At 40.6% G+C, this 26,176-nt stretch overlaps 1 protein-coding gene across 3 annotated transcripts in view; it reads right to left on the reverse strand.

Annotated features, from left to right (window-relative positions):
* The window catches only part of TBC1D2B (TBC1 domain family member 2B), a 31,123-nt gene extending 14,153 nt beyond the window's left edge, over positions 1–16,970 (reverse strand). For 2 of the 3 annotated variants that reach the window (XM_054272834.1, XM_054272833.1), the window contains exons 1-5: positions 16,646–16,970; positions 9,865–10,003; positions 5,108–5,273; positions 1,761–1,918; positions 523–749 (exon numbers count right to left, since the gene is read on the reverse strand). In XM_054272834.1, the coding sequence (XP_054128809.1) occupies positions 523–749; positions 1,761–1,918; positions 5,108–5,273; positions 9,865–10,003; positions 16,646–16,969 (1,014 nt within the window). In that variant the 5' untranslated portion in view covers position 16,970. The remainder of the gene's footprint in view (positions 1–522; positions 750–1,760; positions 1,919–5,107; positions 5,274–9,864; positions 10,004–16,645) is intronic. The other variant, XM_054272835.1, reaches the window with a different exon arrangement.
* Positions 16,971–26,176: the final 9,206 nt, after the last annotated feature.

Genomic DNA, 26,176 nt, shown 5'->3' on the forward strand with positions numbered 1-26,176 from the left:
ATTGGAGTTCTGAGGACACACAAGCATGGCCATCATGTGAGTGCAGTCTATATAGACACATTATGGTTAGACCTATCTTACAAAACCCCTCCTGAGGAGAGAAAGAAGCCAGGTTTATTTCCTGCCCACTGCACTAGCATTGAAAGAATCAAAAGACAAACAAAGAGAATCTGAAAGGAGACATTCCCAAGACATTTTATGTACATACAGAAAAAGAAGCTATGACTATCAGCTGGGATCCTGGCAGACACCAAACAAGTTCACTTCAGAGAACAAGGAAGACAGATAAACCAATTAATGAACAGTGTGCAAAGGAAGTTTTATTCAGGGATCTTATCTTCAACAGATGTAAAAGATGGTCCTTCTTGCTTCAAGACTTTTTGCACACAAAAGTTTGTTTAGAACCATCATTTTATAACAATCAACCAGGTCTTGAAACAGTGAGATGGCCAGAAGGGTTAAACTCCCAATCACCTGCCAGACCCATTTGCTTTTGTGCACTTTGCCTGAAGGTTTAATTACCTTTTGGCTCAAAAGGTCTTTCTTCAGCTTCTCCAACTCTTCCTGCTGGCTTTGATACTTCAGTTGCAGTTCAGAGAGCAGTCTGTTCCCATTGCCAGAGCAGCACTCTGTTGGGGAGGAGTCGCTGCTGGTGCGGTTTTTGCTTGATCCAATCATATCCTTCAAGGGGCGCCTTGCTTTGTGTGGAATGCGGCCAAAATCAAATGGAAAAGCTGAACTAGTCAGTCCTGCATAAAACAATTTCTTCTAGTTCGGTTCACTTAGTAAAAAGGCATTTCAAAGCATTCAGATTTCCTTAAAAAATATACTTATTAACATCAGACTTTAAGCAGCTTTCAAACCACTCAACACAATAGTTTTAAACATGCCTCATCTTCCAAGTTGCTTCCTTTGGTGGGGAAAAAAAAAGCTCAAAAATATTCTCCCCTCCCAGATAAATTAAATAAATTTGGCTCATAAATAATAAATAAATAAATGGCTCATTAATTAACACTTTTCATATAAGACAGGAAGAGAACTTTACAATTCATTAGAGAAAATAAAAGGTATCCGTAACTATGGCAAATAAAACTTTGCTTCAAATAATCAGAGCAAAACCATCTCTGATATCACAAACCATCTCTGATATCACAACCTACTGCTCCTGTAAGAGGATTCAATGTAAGGTTCCACCTCCACATACAGGATATTTTCCAACAGATTAAATCACTTGGATGTCACCTAAGGTGATCTTAAAGAGATGTAAAAATATCTTGACAAGGTTATTCCAGATACTGGTCAAATCTGAGAACCAGTTACAATACACAGATGAGCTGCTGCCTCATGTCCATCCCTACTTGTGCCCCATTTCAGAAGCAAGCCAAGGTAACAGGTACATTCACAGAGTCTAAAGGCAACTCTGCTTCAGTGGGTGACACTCAAGTGAACAATTACAGACACCAGCACTCCCCTTTGCCTTGTTACTTTGCAAGCCATGTGACAAAACAAACCAGCAGCATGCTCAGGAAACCCACACCAGTGGATAACAAGGCTTTGTCTTTATTCTCTTGTATTTGAATGGCAGAGGACCCCAAACACATCCTAAGAAATCAATTTTTTAAAAAATAGTTTACAGAGCTCTGGATGTGGTTTGTGAAGAAAAAGAAAAGCTTCCACTTATCTCCTAGAGACAGACATAACAAGGTACTCTATGCTAGACAAGGTAAGGCATATGATCCCCTTGCTTCTTCTACTTCTACCTTTACTTCCTTCTGCCAGGTGCTTCCTTTTTTCTTCCAGTGCCATTGAGTCCTCCAAGTCTTTTGGGGTTGGATCCAGCAATTCCCACTCCTCAGTGGTATAAAATATACTCCTGCGATTGTCGTTACTTCCTTTTCTTAAGGAGGACATGGAATTTCTGTGAAAAGGCAGCAGGAAAATGTGACAAATATTTCTCCATTTTGCATTATTTTTATAAGGGGCTTTTCACAGTTCAAACAGTGCAAACTAAAAATAAGCTACAAACACAGACAAAATCAATACCAAATAAAAGCTCAAAGAAAACAAAACATACACTACCAAATAGCACTTGCAGTCAACAGCTAAATTCCAAGAACAGAAGAATTATTTTACTTTAATGTCATAGTCTTTTGCATCCCCCTGTTTTAGCTTTGTTTTTGCAGGGGGCAAGTACAAAAAGTTAGGATTTACAATCAGCATCTCTTTATTGATCAGCTGTAGTTTAGAATTTTAGGGTAACTGCCAAGCATTAAACTGAACAGCATGCAGTCAAAGCACATGTATGTTATAATTCCATACTGGGGATTAAGGCAAAACTTGGGATCATCCAAGAGACCTGCTGCAGCTGAACTGCTGATGACAAGACTCCTTTGCAGTTTTTCTTTTCTACGGTGGAACATGGCCAACTATCTGCAAGAACATTTCAGGGGCAGCCTCTGAATTCCAGCCATATAATTCTATAGGAGAACAATACATTTCCCAGCAGGATGAGATCACCTGACCCAGCTCCCCCACAACCATCATGCACTCAGGAAATGTCCACTCTTACATCCATGAGTATTAACATAGCTCAGTATTGCAAAGCCTTTGTTCAACTACATAAGAACATTCCAAATCAACCCATATGAACCAGTTTAATATTTTTGGCATAGAACTGGAAATATATTTAGTCTCTCAGCATTTTCCACAGAGTCTGTGCAAGCTCACTAAGATGCTTTCACTCAATCATCCACATTCTCTCTTCAAAACTTAAGCAGAAAATAACCCATATTACACTTTCAAGATCATTTTATGATCCAAGCCAGTCTTTCAGCTTCACAAGAGATTTAACATCTCATCAACATGAACTCTAAGCCAATCATTAAGTAGTGCACAACTTTTATAATCTGATTAATTGATAAATATTTACAATTTTAAAAAAAATCCTAATGGTTATTAATAAAACTATTTCAGCAATCAATTTAAAAGCTTGGCAAAGACTCATTTACGCTACAGATTTCATTTTCTTCCAGAAAGAATCAGAATTCCTGTTGGGGGCAAGAAGCCTAATTTCTTTGTTCAGACATTCCACACAAATTATGTAGATCAAATTGGGCAATAATAGATTGGACACCCAATATCAGTGAGTGTCTCAGGAGGTGTTCCCTGGCATCTCTACACCTCTTCTCCAAATGGTGGCTGATCTCTTACCAGGCAAAACTCCACATTCTCTCTTCTCTTCTCTGTGCCTGTTCTGCACTCACTCAGCCTTAACATTCAAAAGCCTGAACAGCACCTTCTAAAGCTTGAAAAAAACCACAAAGAACAAGCCAAGTGACTTTCCGAAAAGCTTCTTTAAAGAACTGCTGTTAGGCCCATGAAAAATCATAGCTGATGCTGAGTTTTGTGAAGCTTTTGCACAGGTTTGTTCAGGGCATTCAAGCAGCAGTCCTCCAAAGCTTTCTATTAGATTAAAATAAGATGAAAGATTAAATAGATAAATTTGAAAACAGCATTTATTTCCCTAACTACAATTGGACAACTTACACAAGAGCCAATCTTATGATCTAATGAATCTTTATTTTTAAATGTTTGGGGTTTAAGTCTTGTTTTTATGGTTATATAACTGGAGGTTACAGTAATTCAGTATGCTTCCAAATCTATATTCTGCATAAATAAGTAGGTGAGAGCAAGAAAATGAAATTTAAAAAAAAAATCAAGCCTAAATGTCTGTATACATCAAAGTGTATTTTTAAAAGTAGAGAAGCACATTTCAACTTTAATTACTGTAAATATATACACTGCTTAACTCCAAGACATATTTTTCTTTCCCCTCCCCCCAATTGTTACATCACAACTGCTACCTAGGATGCAAATACAGCTATTATAGCAATATCTTCTCTGTCACACAGCATCACACTAAATGTGTGTAAATGTATTCAGGAGGAAGGACAAAGACTTTTACTGAGACATCTACACACCTTAATACAAATTCATAAATATAAACCAAAAAACGTGCTCACAGCAAGAGAGGAAACTCTCAGCAGTTTTAGACACACTTTGATCCATCCCCTAACACTGGGGCTGTAACTGATCACAACCCAGTAAGACACTGCATAGAGTACACATATTCCAAAGGCTGCCAGATCTTCCCCCATCCCAAATGGTACAGAACTGCTGGAGAAGGGAGGAAAACAACCAACCACAACACTAGGGAAAAAACCCAAAACAACCCACAGCCAAAACCAGCACCATCTGGTAACCTCTCAGATCTCTGCACTAAACCAGAAAGCTTTAAAGGGGATCTGTTTAACTTTGCAGTGGTGATGAAAATGAGCATTTTCCTCCCAGCTCAAGGACATGCTCTACATGCTGCAGCTTTTTTAACCAAAGCTACAGCTCTGCTTTGTGAGCTGCTCTGCATTAGCACTGTAACATGCTTTAAGCAGAAGTAGAAAATCCATCTATGTGGGCCAAGAAAACCACAAAATTCTTTAGAAAGAAATCCAACAGGAGAGCTGAAAACCAATGGGACTGCTTTCCTTAAAGCAATTAATACTAGAGAGTAAAGTCATTGTGAGTGAGGGGTTTTGATGTTGTAGAGAAGGGGTCTGCCACATTTTTGCTCAGGAATTTGAACTACATCCACTTCAAATCTGTGCCCACTTCAAATGTGTTTTCATTTCTTTTCAGAAGAAAACAAAACCCAAGGATTTATATTGGTTTGATTTTCATCACCAAAAATAGTTCCTATGCACTGAGTACTAGGACTAATACAATGCTGGGAATTGACTGCTCCATGAAAAAGCAGCAGTGGCTGAGAATACAACTCAGCCTCAACAACCACTGGGGTTCAGAGTGCAAAGTCATCACTGGAAGTGCTGTACAAGACTTTTCAGCTATCAGTGATGCTACACAATAATGCTCCCTTAAACCTCGAAACAGTAAATAAAGAGTCTGTTTACTCGAAGAGATACAACAAACAAACCCACCCCATCACCTCCCATCATTCTAAGAAGCTCCACTGACCACACAGCAATGTAGGAAACTGTCTTGGTCAGGAACTACCAATCTCATGGGAACTCTTTGTCCCAGGTTCACAACTTACTTGATCTCAGTGCTCCATTGTTTAAGTGAGAAATTGATGGCACTTCCTTGGACTGGTGCAGGCTGGGATGCTGCTTGTTCCCCCACCAGGTCTGTAGGAGAAGTCTCCACAGCTAGAATATTTCTAGCTCTCTCTGCTGAAGCATTTTGATTTAGGATACTTATATCTATATTAAAAGAAAAAAAAAGAGAGAGAGAGAGAGAAAAAATAAACATATCTTCAAAAAGTAAAAGAATATTGGCTCTGTAAAGTCATAGACTGCTAAGCCTGCTAGTGACATTGCTCAGGGCTTACTTTAAATTGCTAAAACCAAAAAACTTTATAAAACATTCAGTTCTAATGAATCTTATAAATCACAAACTTCTCAGTCAGATCTCACTGTGGCCACATACTTTTGATAACAGACAGGACCTGTGTGATGCTTACAAGGCATTATTTCATGAGTGAGCGACAAAACAGGCAACCAGAACCAAGTCCAGAACAGTGTCACAAAAACACTGACCCAGCTTTCAGGGTGTGCTCCATCCTGCAAGTTATTCATCCTAAAAGTGACTCTGCTGCTGCAAGTCAGTGACCTTCACAGCCCTGAGGCAGTGCTGTGCAAGGCCAGGCTGGGCACTGCCAGAACCAAGAATGCTGGCACAGCTCTGCAGGACATCAGACACCTCCTGCACCACGGAGGGCTCCTGAATGCAGCTCCTCCTCAAGCCAGCCCAGGCAAATCTCCTGTGCACTGCAGCAAGTGGGGCCCCATGGTCAGGCCATGCAGAGCTGCAGAGCAGTCCTGCACACCCCACAGGCTCCCAGCAGCTCCAGGAGCTGGCAGAGCTGCGGAACAGCCCTGCACAGGCTGACCCAGCCAGCACACAGGGCTCCAACACATCACCCTGGCAAACACAGCCTGCACAACCTGCAGTGCCTGTGCTACCTCTGTGCTTCCATTACTCTGGAGAGCTGCCGTCTCCCTCCAGGAGGAAGAGGGAGTAAAAAAATACAGAATATACTATGAGTAGCAAAAAGCATTAGAGAGAAGCATAAAGTGGTTTACAACCTTCTACAAACCCTCTGAAAAGGCAAGTTAAACAAACCCAAATGCAATTTTCAGTCTTGATATAATTCATAAAGTACTGAAGTGGATTAAAGATTTTTTGACAACACTCTCAGACTTGATTCAGCACTTATATTAGCAAGTAACACATTGGATGGGCTCTGACTTAAATAAAACCCTAGGAAATTATGATACCCTCTTTTATCCCTGGGGAGTCTTTCAGCCTTTGCTCTGACAATTGCTTGGCACCAGCAGAGACCATCTTTAAGCAAACCCTACCCTCCAATTACCCAGCAGGGGGTTACTTTTACCAAGTATCAAAGATTAGAAGAAGAAAGAACATTCTGTGATAAAGAATATGAAATATTAAAGATCTCTGACACTAGGAATGTCTCAAACCCTTGAAAAATGGTATCTGACACAGAAATGTATCATGTCATGTTTCAAATAGAGGTACAAGTTACACTGCCTTGATTTTTATAAACAGATACTTCAGGGCCTTATCAGTCAAAGGGAATTCCAAGTTCTTTTGCACTGTGGCTGTTCTAACTAAGCACAGTTCAGCTAAAATAGCTTAGATAAAACTAAACATGGGATTATATTTACTGTCTAATGAAGAGGAAAGAGAATAAGTAGGTTTTAACTACAAAATAATAATTAAAAACAAAATCAAACCCAACCCTCTCCCTTCCCCCCAGAAAACCCAAACTTCCCAAAGGGGGAAAAAAACCAACCCAAGCCACAATGCAGAGACAAAAAATTCATGGACACTCAAAGCCAAGGTGGAATACTAACATTCTGCCTTTACACTTACAGCTTGTTTCATCTTCTACCTGTGTGATTCTGCTAAGTCCTTTTAGAGGATGGTCCAGGAAAAGGAACTGCTCAAGAGCTGAATTCCCAACAAATGCATTTCCCCTCCCAGACATGCCAATTGTCTGAATGTGGCACCCTGAGGTTGCTCACTGGACATCATCCCCTGCCCACACACCAATATCATAAATACACGGTATTGCATATTTTATTAACGCAAATTAAGAACTGAAATCATCAAAACTACATTAACATTTTAGATTTCAAGAAAAAATAATAATCCCACATGGTATAAAGAATAAATAATTTAATTGATTTCCATGGTAGTAAAGCACCTCCACGACAAATCCTACAGTGTAATTATTGCTAATATTCAATTTCCCACATCCCACTTTGATAAATACTTTGAAATACTTTTCATTATGTTGAATATTGTTAAAAACCTTTCAAGGCTGATCCACAAAGCTGTATCTAGCTCCATGCATGCCCCAGTTAGTCCAGATTTCTGAACAGGGAGGGGAGAAGACAGGGGAGGACAGACAGGCAAGGCTGCAGTAAGCAGTTCTGGGTTTGGACTGAAGGCAGACTACTTCCCCATTTAAAACATTTGTGATAGCATCTGTACTTGAGCACCAGCAAAACAAACCAATTTCTATGCTCTGGTATAAAGCACAACACTGCATGCACATTCAATTCTTAAAAAAAAAAAAAAAAAAGAAAAAAGCCACAAGACACATATCTTGGTCATCAACATGAAACCAGAGCCTTAGAGAATCCCATAACTCTAGAAGAAACTCCTGGAGTACTTGATTAAAAAGAAGGAAGTAACAAGCATCAATCATTCTGGCTATTTTCATTTTCCCCAAAAGGAATCCCTACTTAAACACTTCAGCTGATGGTAAGAGTTATCACTGGGATTTGTCCTAGAAAATGAGATATTCTAGATGCAGCTCTAAACTCTACATCATGCAGTTTAACTGCAGGCTACCCCTGAAAGGGATGGGCCTACTCAGCCCATGCATGTTATGCTGACATTCCTAGTCCTGGATATAACAACAATAGTAATTTAAATAAAAAAAAAAAACAAAACAAACACATGAAGAGGTTCAGCTGGCTTATCCAGAAAGCCCCCAACGACTTACAGAAAAAAACAGATCAGTGATGAAACACCTGGATGTGATGCAAACAGGTGCTGCAGTCACAGAGGCTTGTTTCACATTGTACCCAATCTCTGAGGGAAGTAGCACAAAAAAGAACACATTCTGTGGCCAAGTTACACATTACAGTTGATGTGATCCAACACTCTGCTGCCAAGAGGGCAGGCCTGTCTGCTGCTTTACTCTGCCTTCCTGTATTTGGCTGCTGTGCCTTGTTCCCTCCTGTCCACCAGCTGCGCAATCACCTGATTGCACACTGAACATATTCCACTCATCACTCTAGCAGAAATAAAAAAAAGTGCTCCTTTCTAACATATGACCTCAACCTACTCAGCACAGGGTCAGTTAAACACAACATAAAAGGGAGCCAGTGCAGCAGAGAACAAGAGGCTGAAGGCAGAAAGGGCTGAAAGAGACAAAGCCTGTTCCCTTTTGCAACACTTCGATTTTTGCCCACCAATACACGTGCTCTGCATCTGCATGGCTTGACAAGCTGCTACCCAGACTGGCTACTGCCAAAAAAAGGGGTCTCAAACCACCCCATGTGGCATTCCCAACAATTCTCTTGGGCTAATCCTGCCATTCACCTGTCCCTACAGTAAACCACTTCTGGAAATTACACTGGCCAAAAAACTGACCTGGAGAAGAGGCTGGAGGCTGCTGCCTGCAGACCCTGCACTAGCACATGGCAGGGCCAGCCTGCAGCAGCTCAAGGGCTGGGCTCTGCTCTCAGCAGGAGCTGCCTGCAGTGCCTGCCAGGCCCAGCTGAGCCCCCAGCAAACACATGTGAGGCCAGCTGCGTTGAGCAAGCAGCCACAAGCAGCACATTCTCTCAAAGGAGAGAATGGGTTAGAGGACAACAGTAAAACAGGACCTGAAACTCAGGAGGGGACAAGGTGTCACAACAACAGCTCAACACTGCTGGGTTTACAGTGGGAGCAAAGTGACATCAACCAAATGTGGCATCTGTTGATGAAATATGCCTGACCACAAGGCTGCTTAAACCCAGGAGAGCCTTACTAATGCCTAACTTGGCACAGAATTGGATTTTACTCAGTCTTATCTATGGATAACAGAAATCAGCAAGGAATCCATTTCTGTAGGGACTGAGGAATAAAACAATTCACAAGTGCCTGTGCAATGTAGTAAAAAATGCAGAGTAACTCTGTATAATGCACAGCCATTTTGATAACTCTGACACTAGTGTAGAATTGTTTTCCTTGCCTTAAGGTATTTCACAGACTGAACTTCACTTATGTAACATCAGTGCAGACTGTCTTTCAATTTTGAAGGCACTGCATTTTTATCAGAGTCAGACAGATCCACCACACCATACCTTTTCAGGAACAAAGCATGGTCATCCAGAATGCAAAATATACCTGTTCCCATTAAAAACTGAAGTCTACATCTCAGGATATTTACCATACTAACTTTTTAAGATGTTGCAACCACTAAAAGACAACTTACCTAAGCTTAACGAAAGCTAGTTGTAAGACTACTCAATTTTATTTCACTTCTAAAAATCTGTTTTTCAAGAAATCAACAGATTTTGTAAAGGATATAAAATCACATTTATGTTAAATATTGTAGCATATGCAAAGTTTACATAGAGTTACTTGATGAAAAGATGTGAAAAGGCTTTCTTAAGGCACTTGTGTACCCCAGTGCAACTCGTGGTGTTGATGAGCTGACACTGAGGAGAGCCGTGCCCTCTGTTGTCACTCAGGTTCCCAACGTACCAGGGTTGTCTTTGGCAACGAGCCCTTTGGAGAAGTCACTGGGCGTGGGGGAGGTGCGGCTGTCCAGGTTGTGGCAGTACTCCCACCTCTTCTGCTGCAGCTCCTGGAGCCAGTAGGTCGTGTCCTGCCGAGTCGCAGCCTGCAGGACACGGGAGCAGAGCGCTGTGAGACCCCTGCATGCCCTTGGAATGAACACAGTCATTCCAAGTGCAGTAATAAACCCCACACAGATCATCAGCAGATCACCAAGGTACCATCACTCAAAATCAGTATGATTTTAAAGGAATAACCACAATGCACCAGGTGCACCTTGTGGTCACATGCACATCCATGATTTTCACGCCAGAATTTTTCATTAGAAGTAGTCTCAAGGATTCCTTTTCTTCAGTTTTACACTCAGACTTTAGAAAATGCAGTAACATCTTATATTTTACACACAGAGCACTTTTTGAACATATAACTAAGCAAATCTATATTATTGGAAAAATCCCATACACATTCAGGAAGATTTCCATTTTCTTTTAACTTGTTTTCTTACTAGCAGAAACCAACAAATGAATAATGCATTGCAATGCCTCTTACTTTAATGACCAAATCTACATACTGTATTTCCTGATGATACCATGAGGTAAGCACCTTCTATAGAAAAATCATATTCAAAACAAAAAAACCCATAACCCAACATTAATGCCTAACCTACAAGACTACAGTCAAAAATGTGAATGGGCAGTAAGTGAGGAAGAATTCAAACATACCTTGAATCAGAGCTCTAAGTCATTTCAAAGCATGTGAAATGACAATATACAAATACCAAGAAGAGACAAGTGAAGGCATCTGACACTGCAGGTGCTCTCATGGAAAAGTAATTGTTATTTCAACATACCTCTCCAGCTGCCAGTCTAGGACAAGCACCTGACCTGGTAACATGGATTGTTTAGGAACAAAAAAATTAGCACTGATGAGAAGCCACTCCCCTAATTCCTCTGGCTTGTTAGCACATGGAGTGCTTATCTTTTAGCCGGCCTTTCTCCTACCTCCTCCCAAACTGCATGACAGCATTATCAGTGGAAAAGATGACTATGTTTACTCCTTAAACACAACCTAATTTCAAACAGTTTTTTGTTCTATTCCTCAGAAATTAAGAGGGCACCTGTGCAAGGTACAGCTGCAAAAGAATGGAGAGCAACAAACAACACACATTTCCTTACAAAGGCATACAGTAAGTGCTGCACAAAGCACAGCAATGGCACAGAATTGTCTACATTTCTCACATAACAACACTTCTGGTCTAGTAAAATTGAAGATTCATTGGCCATTATATTTTGGCCCCAAGAGCAGCTAATGACAACACAAAGCATAAACAGCACGACAAACAAAAACTAATGCCTCCCCAGGGTGCTCTCTCTGGTTCAGCAATTTGTAATCTCAGTTTAATCATGAGAGAGATGATTTTTTATTTTACCTTTTGGCTCTTTGTACCCCTACGAGCTTTACATCCATGACACCCTACAGCAAATGGCTCCAAAGGACCATTCAAGGAGATTAGGCAGAAAACCTCAGTTATTTCTGAAGCTGCTGCTCCAGCTCCTTTCAGTACATTATGCACATGGCAGGATACAAGATATACAAATCAAATAAACATTCATAAATCAAGAAGTGAAACAAACAAGTGACACATGAGAACACTGCAGAACCAGTTAGTAAGAAAGATATGTAACCAAGATACTTCTAATCTGAAATGGAAATCACCTTCATGTATTATTTTTTGCTTACTCACAGGAAACCAGAGAAAACCATTTCCCTCACAAAAAAATACATAAGGTAAAGAATAGTTCAGAAGGGCAAAGAACTGGCCTCTGGGCGATGCCAATCCCCACAGCCACCGCTGGCAGTTTGGGAATGACCACCACAGGAGCAGGTTTTTAAGCCTATAGACTACAGTCACTTCTTGCCAGGAGTAAACATCTCCCCTTCTATTCCCAGCACTGAAGTATTTCCTTTGGAGCTTTAGCCAGTGGCAAGTCTTCAGCTCTGGTAAATATGAGAGCTTATACTTCCTTCAGAGACACCTGCTCACAGGCCATGTAAAGCAATGTTTTACTGTGCCCCAGCAAAAAACCACCAAGAATTCAAAGAGCTTCCACTAACACAGGATGCAGTGCTTACATGGTTCTCTCTGCTACCACAACACAGCTAATGAGGCAACCCACCTGCAGTCAGTCTAAGTCATACCTACAATTACCTTCTGCCCATGACTTCTTGAACTTCATGAACCTCTCTCACCATTTGTCCCGCTCCCATCTCACCAATCACCCTCAGAGAGCAGTGAATCAATGTTCCTGGAGTTGCTCCTTGCTGCTTTCCAATTCCCAGCTGCATGAGGCACACTCAGCTGCCAGGGGAGGCTGTTACACACAGGGCCAGGCAGCCGTGCCCGCCCTCCAGCACAAAGTGCCAAGGCAGAGCAGCACAGGCCTCTCACGCCCCTGCTTCAAGTGATTTCCCCAAGAATTACTCCATGCCCTCCTGCTGCTCCCAGCCTGTTACCTTGCCTTCTTTTCCTCCCATACACAGTCCTCCTCTTCTGAAGTCTTCCTCTCCCTTTGAACAGTTTTGGCTGACTTTATTACAGGCATCTCAGTTATTTACAACTAAAAGAATATCCTAAAAATCTCTGTTAAAATTAGTTTTGTTTAAACAAAATTAATCATTTAAACTGTTGTTTGAAATAGACTGTTTAAAAAAATCAAAACAAAATAAAACCAAGAACCACGCATAGAATATTTAAGTCTTCATCTTCCCCTAATCATAAAGAGGACAAATTTCCAAACATATTTTTAAATTCACTTTATCTGTCAAAGAAAGGAACACTCCTATGCTTGCCTGTTTCTCATGACTTTTACTAGTATTTGGCTACTGCCCACCATGAGAGCCTAAACATTTAATTAAGCAGGTAGCAATCAATTTCACAAAAGAATCCTTATAGCTACTAAGGTATTGCTAAGGTGCTTTCTTACTGCAGAGCCATGCAGTCACATTTTAATGGATGCACTTCTGTGAGGAGAAGAAAAACTACCATGAATGTCCCCTGAACTGGTGTGAAATAAGGAATTACTGTAAGTGTACTGCTGCAAACTTACAGGCAACACTAGGAGTAAAAGACACTCTTAAGTGAAGAGCCATACAGTACCATGTAATTCTCAACTTAAGCAATGGAAAATTACTGCAATTTAATTTAAAATATTCCCCTAAATTCTTCCACTAAGAATGATGTAGAATTGTCACCTTCTGATCCAGACATGACAGAGAAGAATTATTTGAGGAAAACATCCATGGACTGCCACTGGACACACTGGTGGAACACATATGCCAACATTAAATACTTTAAAGGAAGAGTCCAAAGAAATGCCAGAAGCAGACCTCACATTTTGAGAAATCCCATGAAAATTCTTGCTACATTTCTGAACACAGACAAACTCTCCCTCAAGCTGCTCTGTAAAAAGGGAACATCACCAGAAAGTTTGCATTTCTTAAGATTTACTATTCCTGCTATGCTCAAACAGCAAATCTGAAGCCAGATGGCTTCTTCTGGAGGGCAGCCCAACTTTTAATTAAAACACTGCAACCACTAACCAGCAAAGTTTTGAGCAAGAAGCATCAGCTCAGACAACAAACCACCCTCAGTGCTGAGCTCCCTCCTCTGCTGTGTCAGGCCCTGCGGCAAAACTGTTCAAGCTCAACATCACTGATCACTGACAAATTACAGCATCCGCTCCTAAGCCGCTCTCAGCTCAGCAAGTTTGGGGTCCAATACTTGGAAGCATCAGGGCCCTGAAATCTCTGCAGTCTCTGGAATGCTTACGCTTGGCCAATAGCCCAGAGAATTTTTTCTCTTTCACAACTCAGAGCAATTTCTGTTCCACTCTCAATTCGCCACTATTCACACATAAGTGACCAGACACACAGTCCACCATCACTGGCCAGAGTTCCTTTGGTTCTGAAGCAAGCAAAACATGTGACTACAAGACACTGCTTTAAAAATAAATGAGAAATGCCGCCTTTGTTCATTTTTATATATTCATAATGTTAATTATGCCCCCCCTTAATGCAAGGCCTTGCTGTGCAAACACAGCCAAATGTTCATTTGATAGTATTTACAGCATCCTAGTGTTACAGGACATATTTGCAGGATCAGTATTTGCATGCCTTTCCATGAAAATATTCTCAAACATAATTTATCCCTATTCATAAAGTACACAATTTTCTGTGCTCCTTTACCTAAAGGGATGGTATCTGTTATATATTTAAGTGGAAAAGATTTTTACACACATTTAGCTTCTTCTGCACCTGTTGGAAATTTACAGAAAAAAACCACAATCATACAGGTGGCAGGCTGGTTACCTACACCTCTAAAATATGAACATTTTGCTTTATTTGCTGTAAAGGCTGCAGTATATTTTTTTCAAAATTCTTATCTGGGCAAAAAAGCTAGAGTACATCACAGAGTTCTCAGCTCCCAATACCTGACAAAAGGCTGAGCAATCAAGATGATGGAATCATTACACTAACACGAAACTGAGGCATGATAAGAAATAATGCATTCCTCAATAGCATCATCATTTCAATCTGGAATTCCAGTAGCTTGTTTTTTATTGGCCTTCTTAGTCTGTAACACTGAATGGTAAAGGCCAGATCACAAGATGTGGAAATTTTGAACAAACAGCAAATTGAGGAAAACAAAGCACGTGAATTACAGGCTGAAGAACAAATTTCATTTGACTTTATTCCTCGTGCTCTGTGTGTAATGTTTTCTTGATAGAAAATCACATTTGCTTTTAACAGGGACTGGATTGGAGGGGGAGGGAGAGGGGTTGGGTTGTATGGGTTTTTTCATTTACCATCTTGAATTAATTTGAAATTCTACCTAAGTTAGCTGAGGATGCTTTTAAAGGCCTTAAAGAGTTATCATGCTGGACTGAAGAAAATTAATTTCAGCTTCACAAACGGCCACAAAACGCCAGATGGTCCTGCAATATCCCTTAAGATTTTCATTAACTCTTTCTTTATTATATAAACACCTACAACACAGCATCTTTATGTACAATTATGTGGCTGCTTTAGGGCATCACAACACAAAATTATCTTTTTCTGCTAATTGCAGAAATTAATTTGACTTTCTTAACTGGCACCATTTCTCAATCCCCATAAGGGAAACATGAAGAAAGTTCCCAATCTATGCACATTCTTTCCTAGAGAGCTCTGGAAAAAAATTAACACATAAAATATGGGCAGAGTAGCAACATCACAGACCAAAAGAAACAAAAAAAGAAAAAATGAAAAAGAAACCCTCCATGTCTTACATTTGTGTATCAGTGTTGAGGATGATTTGTGTCTTCATGACTGCAGAAGACATCCAAGGCTGCTGCCAAAGCACTGTCTGACAGAAATGCTATGGCACATAGCATTTCACACTGCAATCTTTATCACAAATCCTGTGTTTCTCAACAAAACCCCTCCTGTTCAAAAGGCACCCCCAACACAAAACTTTTCTGAAGATCTCCATGTAAAATCACAAAATCACAAGATGCTAATTAAAACAAAGAAAACTCCTCAAACTATTGAAAGCAAAGCTTAAACCAAGTGTGCGGTTTTAATGTTCACAACACAAACACTTGGGCTATAAAGGCAGATTCACTGAAAGCAGTAAAATCTTTTACAACTATACAAAAGTAGTTTTTACGTGCAACTGACTACACTGCTTTTACCTAAGCAAATACTATTAAAATTATTATTGTATTAGTTTCCTAGGTAAATAAATTTCTTATTCTCTAGTAAAGCATGTTAATGAGTCGGTATTTTGACATTTATACTCATCAAAACAGAATGCTGAAAGCTTGACACAATCATGCTCCACAGTCCCAGCAGGTATCATGACTGCTCAAATCTCCACTGTTAAATAAGTACGTAAGAGGTATTTTCCAGGATTCAATAGGAAGTTCTACTGCTTAACACTTAATGGATTATGTTCTAATACTGTTTCTCAGAAAGTACACAGTTCATGTGAAAAGTTACATTCTATACAGAAGAACACTCTTTGAAGGACACATATCTGCCTTAACAGAATTCAAAAACAATGGATGCTCAGAATAATTTATTTCTTCTTTACTGAGTCAAAATGGTTTCCCTGTTGGCTTTTTTTCCTAGGCATGACAACAGAGGAAAGATATCTTAAATAATCCAAACATTTACCTCTTGTCCTACGAAAATGTGAGTCCTTGAACAGACAAGGCGATAAGCAGCTCTGCTACTATGAGGAAACAATTCTCCCTCCTCTTCCTTCCTCCCAAAGCAGCCTAGACGCAGACTCCTGCCACGGATCATCTTTTCAAAATAAACACTCCAAAACTGAAACCCGACCACTCCCCTCCAAACTTCCAAAACCCCAACCCGTCAGATTTCCTCGGATTTTTTTTTCTGCCCAGACGATTCCAGAGAAGCCACTCAGCCCATGCTCAGTAGAAGCATTTCCTCCTCAGAGGAGGAGCACGGTAAACACGAAATCGTAAAGGAGAAATTCGCAACTAACAGGCAGCTGGGGCCAGCCCGGTACTGCCGATCTCCGCGGCGTTTGCGAAACAGCACCTTCCTTCCTACAGCAGCCCGCACGGAGCGGCGGAGGGGCCCCGCCGGCCGGGGCGGTGCCGCGGGCTGAGGGCACGGGCGGCACCGGGGCCGGAGCCGGGGCAGGAGCGGCGATGGGTCCCGCCCGCCCCGGGCCTACCTTGAGAACGGTGACGGCCCCGCCGGGGCTGTGCACCTCGAAGGCGGTGAGCTCGTCCCCCGCAGCGGCCGCGCCGGCCTCGGGCTGGTGGTAGCTGAAGCAGGAGGAGGCGATGTCCAGGTGCCCGAGGGGCAGCGGCTCCTGCGGCCCCTTGAAGTAGTAGAGGTAGCAGCGGCGGGGGTCGAACACGAACCAGCGGCTGCGGAAGCCGCGCAGGGGCCCCTTGCCCGACAGTTTCTGCAGGTACCCGCAGAGTTTGGGGGTGCCGGGGCCGGGCTGCTCCCCGGCCAGACCCTCCTCCCCCTCCGAGCCCGCCGCCGGCATCGCCTCGCCCGCCGCGGACGCAGCCCCGGGGCCGCGCAGGGAGCGGGGACGGCCCGACCCGCGCCCGCCGCCTCTCGGGACTTGTAGTACGGTGCGGGCCCGCCCCGCCGGCCCCGGCAGCGCCAGCACCGCGCCCGCCCCAGCCGAGCGCGGCTCCCGAGCGCGGCCCCGCCGCCCCGGCCCCGAGCCCCGGCTCGGCCCTGCCCCAGGAAATCGGCCGCTGCTGACGTGGGACGGCGCTCCCCGCTCCGCACGCACCGTGCCGGGCTCCCGTGCTGCCGGGTCCGGCACTTTTCTGACCGAATCAAACACAGTTTTCCAAATCGTACCTTGGCCTATGATCAGATTAAAACCCTTCTCTTGTAGTCTCATGTAGTCTCCTATTCTGAATCCCATCTCTGCCCGGCATCGCAGCAGCAGACAAAGGAGCGCAAAAAATATACAGAAAATGAAGGCGCATCACTGGGTAAAAAGCTGTATTTTACAGGGATTAGGCTTGTGAATGACTACAGACCAAACTTTTTTTTTTTTTTTCCTCTGAAACGCCTAGCACGTTTTGGGCTCCAGGGAACTTCTGGTGTTAATAATAAGGAACTTCTAACATAGGAAATTTGACTGTGAAGACATCAGGCTACCACAGGGAGGTACACAAAACTTCATTTCTCTGAGTGTTGGGAGCACAGTATATGCATGTTTCCTTTAAACATGCCTAATGCTCTGGTACTAATACAGAAAACAGTCTGATGTGGCATAATCATCCAAAAATGGGATGTTCCATGTTTAATAACATACAGCTTTTCATTCTCACCCTTAAATACAGCAAGGAAGGTTTGCTGTCAAAATAGTTGTTGAAGCTGATATGTGCCATGGTGTTTTTATCAGTACAATGCTATTTATGAAATAGCATCTGGCTGAATTTTGACAGTTTGGAGGTTCCAGTTACCCAGAAATCCTAAATTCTCCAGAGCTTCTCACTCTGTCCTCATTTTTAAATGCCTTCATTTCTCATTAAAAAGTAGCTGTCTCATCAGAAAATATTTTCATTCTGTGGTAAAGCATATAAAGGATATAAAGCACCTGAGTATTTTTATGGTTGTCCACATGTTCTACTTGGATGTTGGCACAAGGAACTGCAGCATTCCTCAAGTCCTCCCCTGTGGCTGCCACCTCTCGACCAGAAATGTGCCAAGTGAGGAGACAGCCAGTGTTCTGCTGGCAGGAAAACATGAGTGATTTGTTACAGAAAATGAGGTGTGGAAATTCCCTCCCCAGTCAACTCACATGACATAAGTGGGATCTACTGAAAGATTACACATTGCAAATAAAGGCTAGACATTTTTCTTTTGGGATTCTTTTAGTAAATGTGGACAGTAAGAAGGGTTGATCCTGCTTTAATAACAGGTCAATAATGTTTCTTCCACACGTACTGCTCAGTCTCTTCTTCCCCAAATACAAAGTATTCATCATGCTCTTTGTTGCCAAGTGTCATTTGCCAGAGCATGAGTTACACAGGGGAAACAGTGATTCCCTTTGGAAGCTGCCGCTCCCTTATCTCAGCCATTTAGACAAGTTGAAGTGCCCCAGCACTTGTCCCTGATCTGTTACATTATCTCATCAGTGTACTGAAGTGTGGCCTTGTTCTCTGTGAGCTGAGCACCCATGACTCCTGCTCGCTATCAGTGATTACATCCTGCAGCAAATCAAAGAATCACAGGATCCCAAATCCTCAAAACTTTTGCTGTCAGTACTTCTCTTTCTAAATTTTCTGTTTAGCTTCCTTACTACTCTCATAGCAGGAGAATCCCCTAATTTCACAGCTGATTCACGTAAGCATACAGTTCCTCTTGTTGGGAAATAAGTTCCTTATTTCATGTATGCACTTTTTCACAAACAGATCCAGATGTGGACTGGCAAATAACAGCAACTTATCTCTAAGTTGTTGTGGTGAATTAAATGAAAACAATACATTTACCTGCTTTTTCCTTTCATGTCCAGGATGCATAGATGACATTCTGTTGCTAACAAATGTCTAGAAAACAACTAAAAGTAGCACATCACGAGGCAAGATTTCCCTCCTGGCCAGAGGCCAGGGTAAATGAAGCTTTTGGTGTGCACAGAACTCCTAACCATAATGCAACAGCCAAGCCAATGTTACACATAGTGAGACAGTCATTATACTCCTAAAAGGACCACAAAGCTTGGCAAACATGAAAATACTGAAATTCCCTTTTATTCTGCTGTGGTTTTCTCTCCTAAAAGTTAACTAGTATTTTAGTTATAGCACTTTTGGCATACAAGGCAAAAAACTCCACATAAAAAATAAAAATGTTTTTACTCTCAAAAAGTTGAGACTGGTCTAACTTGTAATAAATGTGACTTTATCTTATATTGAATATGAGCATTCATGGTTCCTGAGTAAGTCCACATTTATTCTTGACAAAAGGTAAATATGCAAGAAAAAGGAAGTCTGTCATCAACATGGAGGCAGAGATGATACAGCTTGTGTCTGTGTCAGGCTCATGCTGTCATGTTTACAGAAAAATAAATAAAACAGCATATCTGTACTGTGCTTTTGATTAAAGTGAGATCATAGCTCCAAAATTAGAGTGGCTGAGAGCATACGCTACTTCTTTCCACAATGCCTATATAACTTAGATCAAAGTTAAAGATGCTTATATAGCTTGAGTTATATTGATATAACCTGATATATTTATATAACCTGATATCAATATAACCTAAATCATTACTTTTTATATGTCTATATAACCTGAATCATAGCTTTTTATACCCGTATAACCTCAATCATAAATTGTTCACCAATATAACCTACTATTATTTAAATTATTTGGAGGTGGAGAATGAGAAAAACTTTCCTAAGGTTTTTCTTTAACCGATAAACAGGCAAAGTATTTTTTCAAATGACTGTTTCTGATGCAGTCTGACAGGTCATGCTACATCCCCCTGCCTCTCAGTCACCACACAGTCCATGAAGAGCATCACAGTATTACATTTCCAGAATAGACTCTTTCCTTCTATGCAAACAACTCAGCCAAACAATTACATGGGCTGTTGTAAGCGCTAGCAATGTCTTATTTTCCAGCATTATTCTTTAAGCACTAGATGGTGCTCCATTCCTCTTGCACATTCACCATTTGTGTTCCACTCTCAAAATGGAAAAGGATACAAGCTGTGGATAAGCAGGGGAGCTTAGCTGCAGTTTCCGATTCAGTAGGAAAGATCTTATTTAACTTCAGTTAACTGTCTCATCTAACACCAGTTGATTACATGACAACATTAATACATGAGTTTACTTTTTTTTTGCTGTTATTGCACTGCATTTTAGCAAGAACTCTTCACTATGAAAAAGCAACAATATACAATTCAGTGAATGGCAGTGTTGATTTCTAGCTGGAAATCTGTAATCTGACTTGTGAAGATATCCAGGGAAGTTGGTAGTTGTGTAGAAGAGAAAGTCAAACTAGACCCCTTATGAATAGAAAAGGAGGAATTACTTAACTGTGGCAAGAAGCTGAGCAATCCACATGCACCCAGTCCTTGGCCTGTCAGCATCCATGTGGATCCCATGGAGAACTGGGAGCTGCAGAACTGCTACAGGCCTTGGCAGGTATGCTGAAGAGGAAAAGCAGAATTTTGAGTACTGTTGTAGAGATTAAATGATTAATGGGTAAGAGATATAACCAAAGCTAATGACACAATTAATAAAACACAATTATTTCAGCTGCATACAGTGTAACTTACTTCCATTTATATAGGTTTTTTTATATTATTACATAAATGGATATACTTCAATGTCATACTTCATTCCTTTGGAGAACCAAATATAAACATACAATGGGGACTTACAGAAGTGTCCATTAATAAAAAAGATTCTGTGATCACCTACATTTACTAGGTGATACTAGGTGATGCTAAATAGCAGTTATACATCCCATTAGTGTCTTAAGTTGCGTTTACTTTCAGCACAACATTTCAGTGGCCCAGCCAGGTTTCTCACCTGTCAATCACACTGTGGCCTTTTTTCTGACTTTCTAACTCATTTCCTGGGACACAATAGCCTGGCTTACACCTTTCCATTGTATTACCTGCAACCATGAAACTGCATATCTTCACTAACTCCTAAACTTCCTTCTTTCCATGTACAGTAGTCGTGGACCACTTCCCTCCCTCCATTTGCACTGTAATAGAAACCTCTTCAAAGAGACAGCAGCTCATAGCTGAAGCTTAGTGCTGATGTCAGATAATTGCAGTCATGGGAATATTGAGAAACTTTCACTGTCTTGTTCCAGTTGTTTTTCCCAGGAATTGCAGGTAGGAACAAGCCCAGACAATGTGTGTGCCTCAGTGAATGGTTCTGTACTTACAGCTACAGTTTACACACAACCCCCAGTGCCACCAGCACCCACTGTTTTAATTTTTATCCAAACATGGTCTTCTTATTTCTCACCATTTTATCTTTAGTTTGAATGTCCATCTCACTGAAAACTCATTCCTCTCCCCAGTCTTTAGATATTTAACTGAGGCCTAATGCTGCAGCGGCAAGTTTTGTATAATCCACAGATGGAATGTATATTGCAAGTGAGAAATCCATTCCCTCCAGTTTCCATCTAGTGTCAATGGCAAAGCAGCAGATGATGGAGAGCAAATCATTGCAGTGTTTGAACTTCAATGGAATGAATTCCAGCCTAAATTCTTTGGACAGGAACTTTCTTTTGGTGTAGACCATGAACTGCTTAACATACTTAGAGGTGTTAGCTAAAAGTTACTGCAAACAGTCGCACCAGCTCTTTGCAAATAAGCTTTCTTCAAATCCTTCTAATTCTTGAATTCTTAACTGTATAACAAGTCTATTCATCACTTTTCAATAAATGAACCAAATATTCTAGTAAAGAGTAATTGTATTTGTCGAAGATGAATGGGATTAAAAAACCCTGCAGATGGTTAATTGAAAGACATGTATTTTTAAAAATTGAAAAAGCTATAACAGATATAATCTGAACTAAAAATAGAGAGATTCAGCCAGACTATTTGGTCTAGAATCCAGGCTACATTTGTCACATGAAAATTATTTTGCAGGAAATCTCTATTGCTATTTGTTTCCGTTCAAGACAAACATTACCAGAGCAGCTTTTCCTGTGGTTTTCTGTTTTGGAACTCCTGGTGTTTGCTTTGTAGAAAGACAGGAAGCACAGGGACAACTGAGGAAATACAGATTCAAAAGTCACAACATTTAAATCTGGAGCCAAACTCATCCAAGTCCTGCCCCACTGAGGCAGATACTGAATAGTAGTGTTATCTAAGAAAAGGTGAGGAGAAAATTATGCCCACATATCTAGACAATTCTCTCCTGTATGCAATGTTACCAGAATCATATATGCCAAATTTGCAATTGTACTTGTCTGAAAACACTGTCCATGTGTGCTCAGTCTGAGGAGTGTCAGGTTATACCACAGCACTGCATGTGGTGTATACCACTGTTGCCTTTTGGGGTGCTGAGGAAGGTTTCACAAAGGCGAGGAAATGGGTACTGACCACATTCAAAGCAATTAACAGCTCTAGCAATCACTTTTGTTTGGAATCTTTGGAGGCCTTCACCAAGTTAACCTCAAGCATTTACCAGAACAGCTCCCAGTCACAAGACTGCTGTGTACTGACCTGCATGCAACCTCTACACACAGAAGCAGAGCTTTTGGTGGGAAAAGGAGTATCTCAAGTATTGTATTCTGCCAAGAAAGCAGAAAGGAGAGAGGGCTGACAGAAGGGTGTTGGGAGAAGGCTCTTGGAAGAAATGAAAGTAAGGAGTAATGAGGACAACAAAGATGGCTCATTTACTGTCAGTGCACTGAGTGTCAACCCAGACTCTTCAGTCCCAAATGAGACACAATTCCTAAAGGAGTGATAAATTTACCTGATGAAAAGGGGTAGGATATGGGCAGTTCTAGTGGAGAGCTCTAATACCAAGTGGATCAAGAGACAAGAAACATCTGTTAAGAATAAAACTAAGGGTTCCACTGAACAATACAGCCTGACATAGATGCAGAACCAGCTCTGGCCTGGTAGTTCTGGTACAATGTTTTGGCAGGGAAATTGTACCTCATTGTACAGGTACACAGTTTGTACCTGTAGTGTACATGTTGTGCTGCTGTGGCTGTGCTGCTGGGACTGAGGATACCCTCAGCACTAAGGCTTTCTGGTAGTATTTTACACCAAGGTATGGCTTGATAGTTGGTATTTCTCCGTTCAGACCTCGAGGTACTGTTAGACACTTGTGGTTACAGCTGAATAAACAAGCTTCTGTAAAAAAAGAACAGAAATAACACCCCAAAATGACTATTTTTGGGGACAAACTTAATTACACTTTACTACACTTAATTACACTAATCTTAAAGCAGACAAAATAATAGTGCTTAAAGTGGAATAACTTTTTAACTAAGAAAATACTCTTTTTCATAGTGTCTAGATATTCTCCTGTGCTTTTTGGCAGATTTTGGATACAAATTATACATCTTGCTCTAGTTCAGTGATGGACAAAATACAACCCTTCAGAATAAAAACACCTGCAATCATGCTCCCATGAAAAAAAAAACAGTGGGTATGCAGCAGTTTGGACTCGTCTTCCATAATCTATCTAACATTTTGACAGAAATAATTTGTATCTTCTTGTGAACTTCAGAAAAGCTCTATTTAAAAAATCTACTAGTACTCTGCACTTTTGCATTTCAACTGGATTAAAGACAGAAATGCAATGAAGAGGAATTTCTATCCTCCAGATCCCAAAGCAATGTGAGTATTCCAGAAGCACATGTAGCTTTATTTCCATTCTCTTTATTTGCTTTCACTGACCATGTGCATTCCAAGAAGCATCAGGCAAAATTCCATTCTCAGTGGAACTAGCATTTGAATACATTTTCTTGGTTTAAACAAGTTATTTTTAGCAGCTCATTATGCCCACAGATAAAAGATGCAAACCAAACAAATCATAAGTCCCTGCTATGCATCACAGACAATTGTAAATCACAGCTGACAACAACCCCACGAACTTCTATTGTGAGCTAACAAAAACCATTAAAGAAAGGATATAAATTGTTTCATGAGTTCAAAAAAGAAATAAAAAGATAATGTAGGCAGCCAGCAACACTTCTCCAGTGTCACTGTTAGTAGAAAAATATAAAAGAAGTATGGTCTTAAATAGAAAGGAAATCTCATTCACAAAAATGAAATCACCTGTGAACTTTATTTAAAATTATTGCCAGGATTTTCTTTTCTTCCTGACCCTATAATGGCCTTCTAAGATAAAAAAATTTAGAAATTGGCTACATCAGCAGTGGAGGTGATTGAAGATCATGCTTGGGGGCAGAATAAATCATTAGATGTCCAGGAAAATGCCCTTGACTCTCTTTTCTTTGGAAAACCCTTCATTTTCCCCCCTTTTAGTGAAATATAAAAGAATTAAAGGCCACAAAAAATCACATTTATAGATTATTGGATCAGACATCAATTAAATAATTCCACCTGCTTTATATCTTAGATAAATAGGATAAGGAAAGGTAGAAGGTTTTGTGGGGTTCCAAATTCAGGTCACTGAATTAAGCTTCCTGTGTTTCATCAGCATTCATCACTCCCTCAGCTTCATTTTACTAAGCCAAGGGTTTTGCTAGGCTTTTCTCAGATAACAGGCTCCATTTCCCCTGCATTTTTATTCTCCACACTACAACAGAGGAACTGCAGAAACTGTGGGTGTTCTACCCCATCTCTGCTGAAGATATGAATAACAGCGAATCTTCAAAGGGCACACTGATATTTTCAAAAGGATATACCAAATATCAGGTTTCTTCCCAGAAAGAATTTGGGAAGAAATATGAAGATACTGTTCAAAGTATTTCCTCTGGCTTTACCAGAACTTATTCTGTGAAATGCTTACTCATAATGCCAAGTGCAGTGGCATTAGTAGGAAGTCTGCAGCCTCTTTGTGTACAGAATGTCCTCATTTCAAGGAAGCAAATGAGAGAGAATGATAGCTGAGTTCTGTACAATTTTAAAGGAAATAGAGTGAGAACTCTAATGCCTGTGTTCTTTATGAGAACTCCAATGTTCTTTGTTTAGTTTAGTAAAGCCTAGACTTTCAAACAAAATGTGTCAGACACAGATGAAATGGCTAAGCAAGGTTTTTTTTGCATTTTTCAGTACTCTCAGATTAGCTATTCATATTTCAATAAGCTCTTCAAAATCAAAGGGACATGCTAAAGATAATTACAATTCCTCTTCACTTATCTGTCATACAAAGTTTTAATGTTTTCTTCCATTTTACATACTGTCTCATAGAGAATGAGACAGTAAACATACTTGAAGTAAATCTGTTTTCCATCTCTGCCTGCATATCAGTATTTCTACAGAAACAGAACAATTTATTATCTGCAGGTTTTCATTTTTTTATGCATTCCATGCTTGAATAAAGCAAATTATTATTTAAGGACCTGCTGCCTACTGAAGTGAGTAGGAGTCCTGTGGAGATCTGGCTCCCAAGGATATCTGCCTACTACAGAATTATCACAGTGAGAAAAAAAACTCCACTAAACCAATCTGGTAGAGCGTGGGGCATTAATAACCCACTGTTTCACTTGGTGAGTTCCTTGGAATGAAAATACCTCAAAACACATTAATGTCTCTGGATACCAATTATTGCCTCTGCTTTTTTAGTGAGAGGAGATAACTGGAAATGAAAAAAATACTGAGAATTAGTCATGTGGGCCTGAGTCATTTCACTAGGAATATTTACAAGTAAATTCTGCAGAAAGCCCAATTTTAAAGAGGTGTAGTAAGAAGGATTAGTGAATGCAAATTCTAATGCTACTGTCATTATGAGGATGGGTGAAATTACAATGGGGAATTTTTATATAATTCTTTATCATGTTTGGTTCTAACATTAGAAGAACAATAGTCATTAAAATGGCCATACAAGAGATGAAAATTTGTAAACATATGAAAGGCCTCACTGAATTTCCTGGAATTGAACTTATTTCTGTGAACATATACATCAATTATCCTATTTGTTTAGGCAGAACAGTAACAGTCTTTCAGTTTCAAACTTCTTCTAGAGGGAATTCTCTCCGAATCTACAGCTTTTTTTGTATGCAGAACTTTTTTATCTGTATGAAGAAAAAAAAAAAGCATCAGCATTTTCAGGAAACC

Source organism: Melozone crissalis, unplaced genomic scaffold, assembly GCF_028551555.1.
Source record: "Melozone crissalis strain CALT ecotype California unplaced genomic scaffold, PUWL_Pcris_2 ptg000014l_1, whole genome shotgun sequence".
Taxonomy (NCBI): domain Eukaryota; kingdom Metazoa; phylum Chordata; class Aves; order Passeriformes; family Passerellidae; genus Melozone; species Melozone crissalis.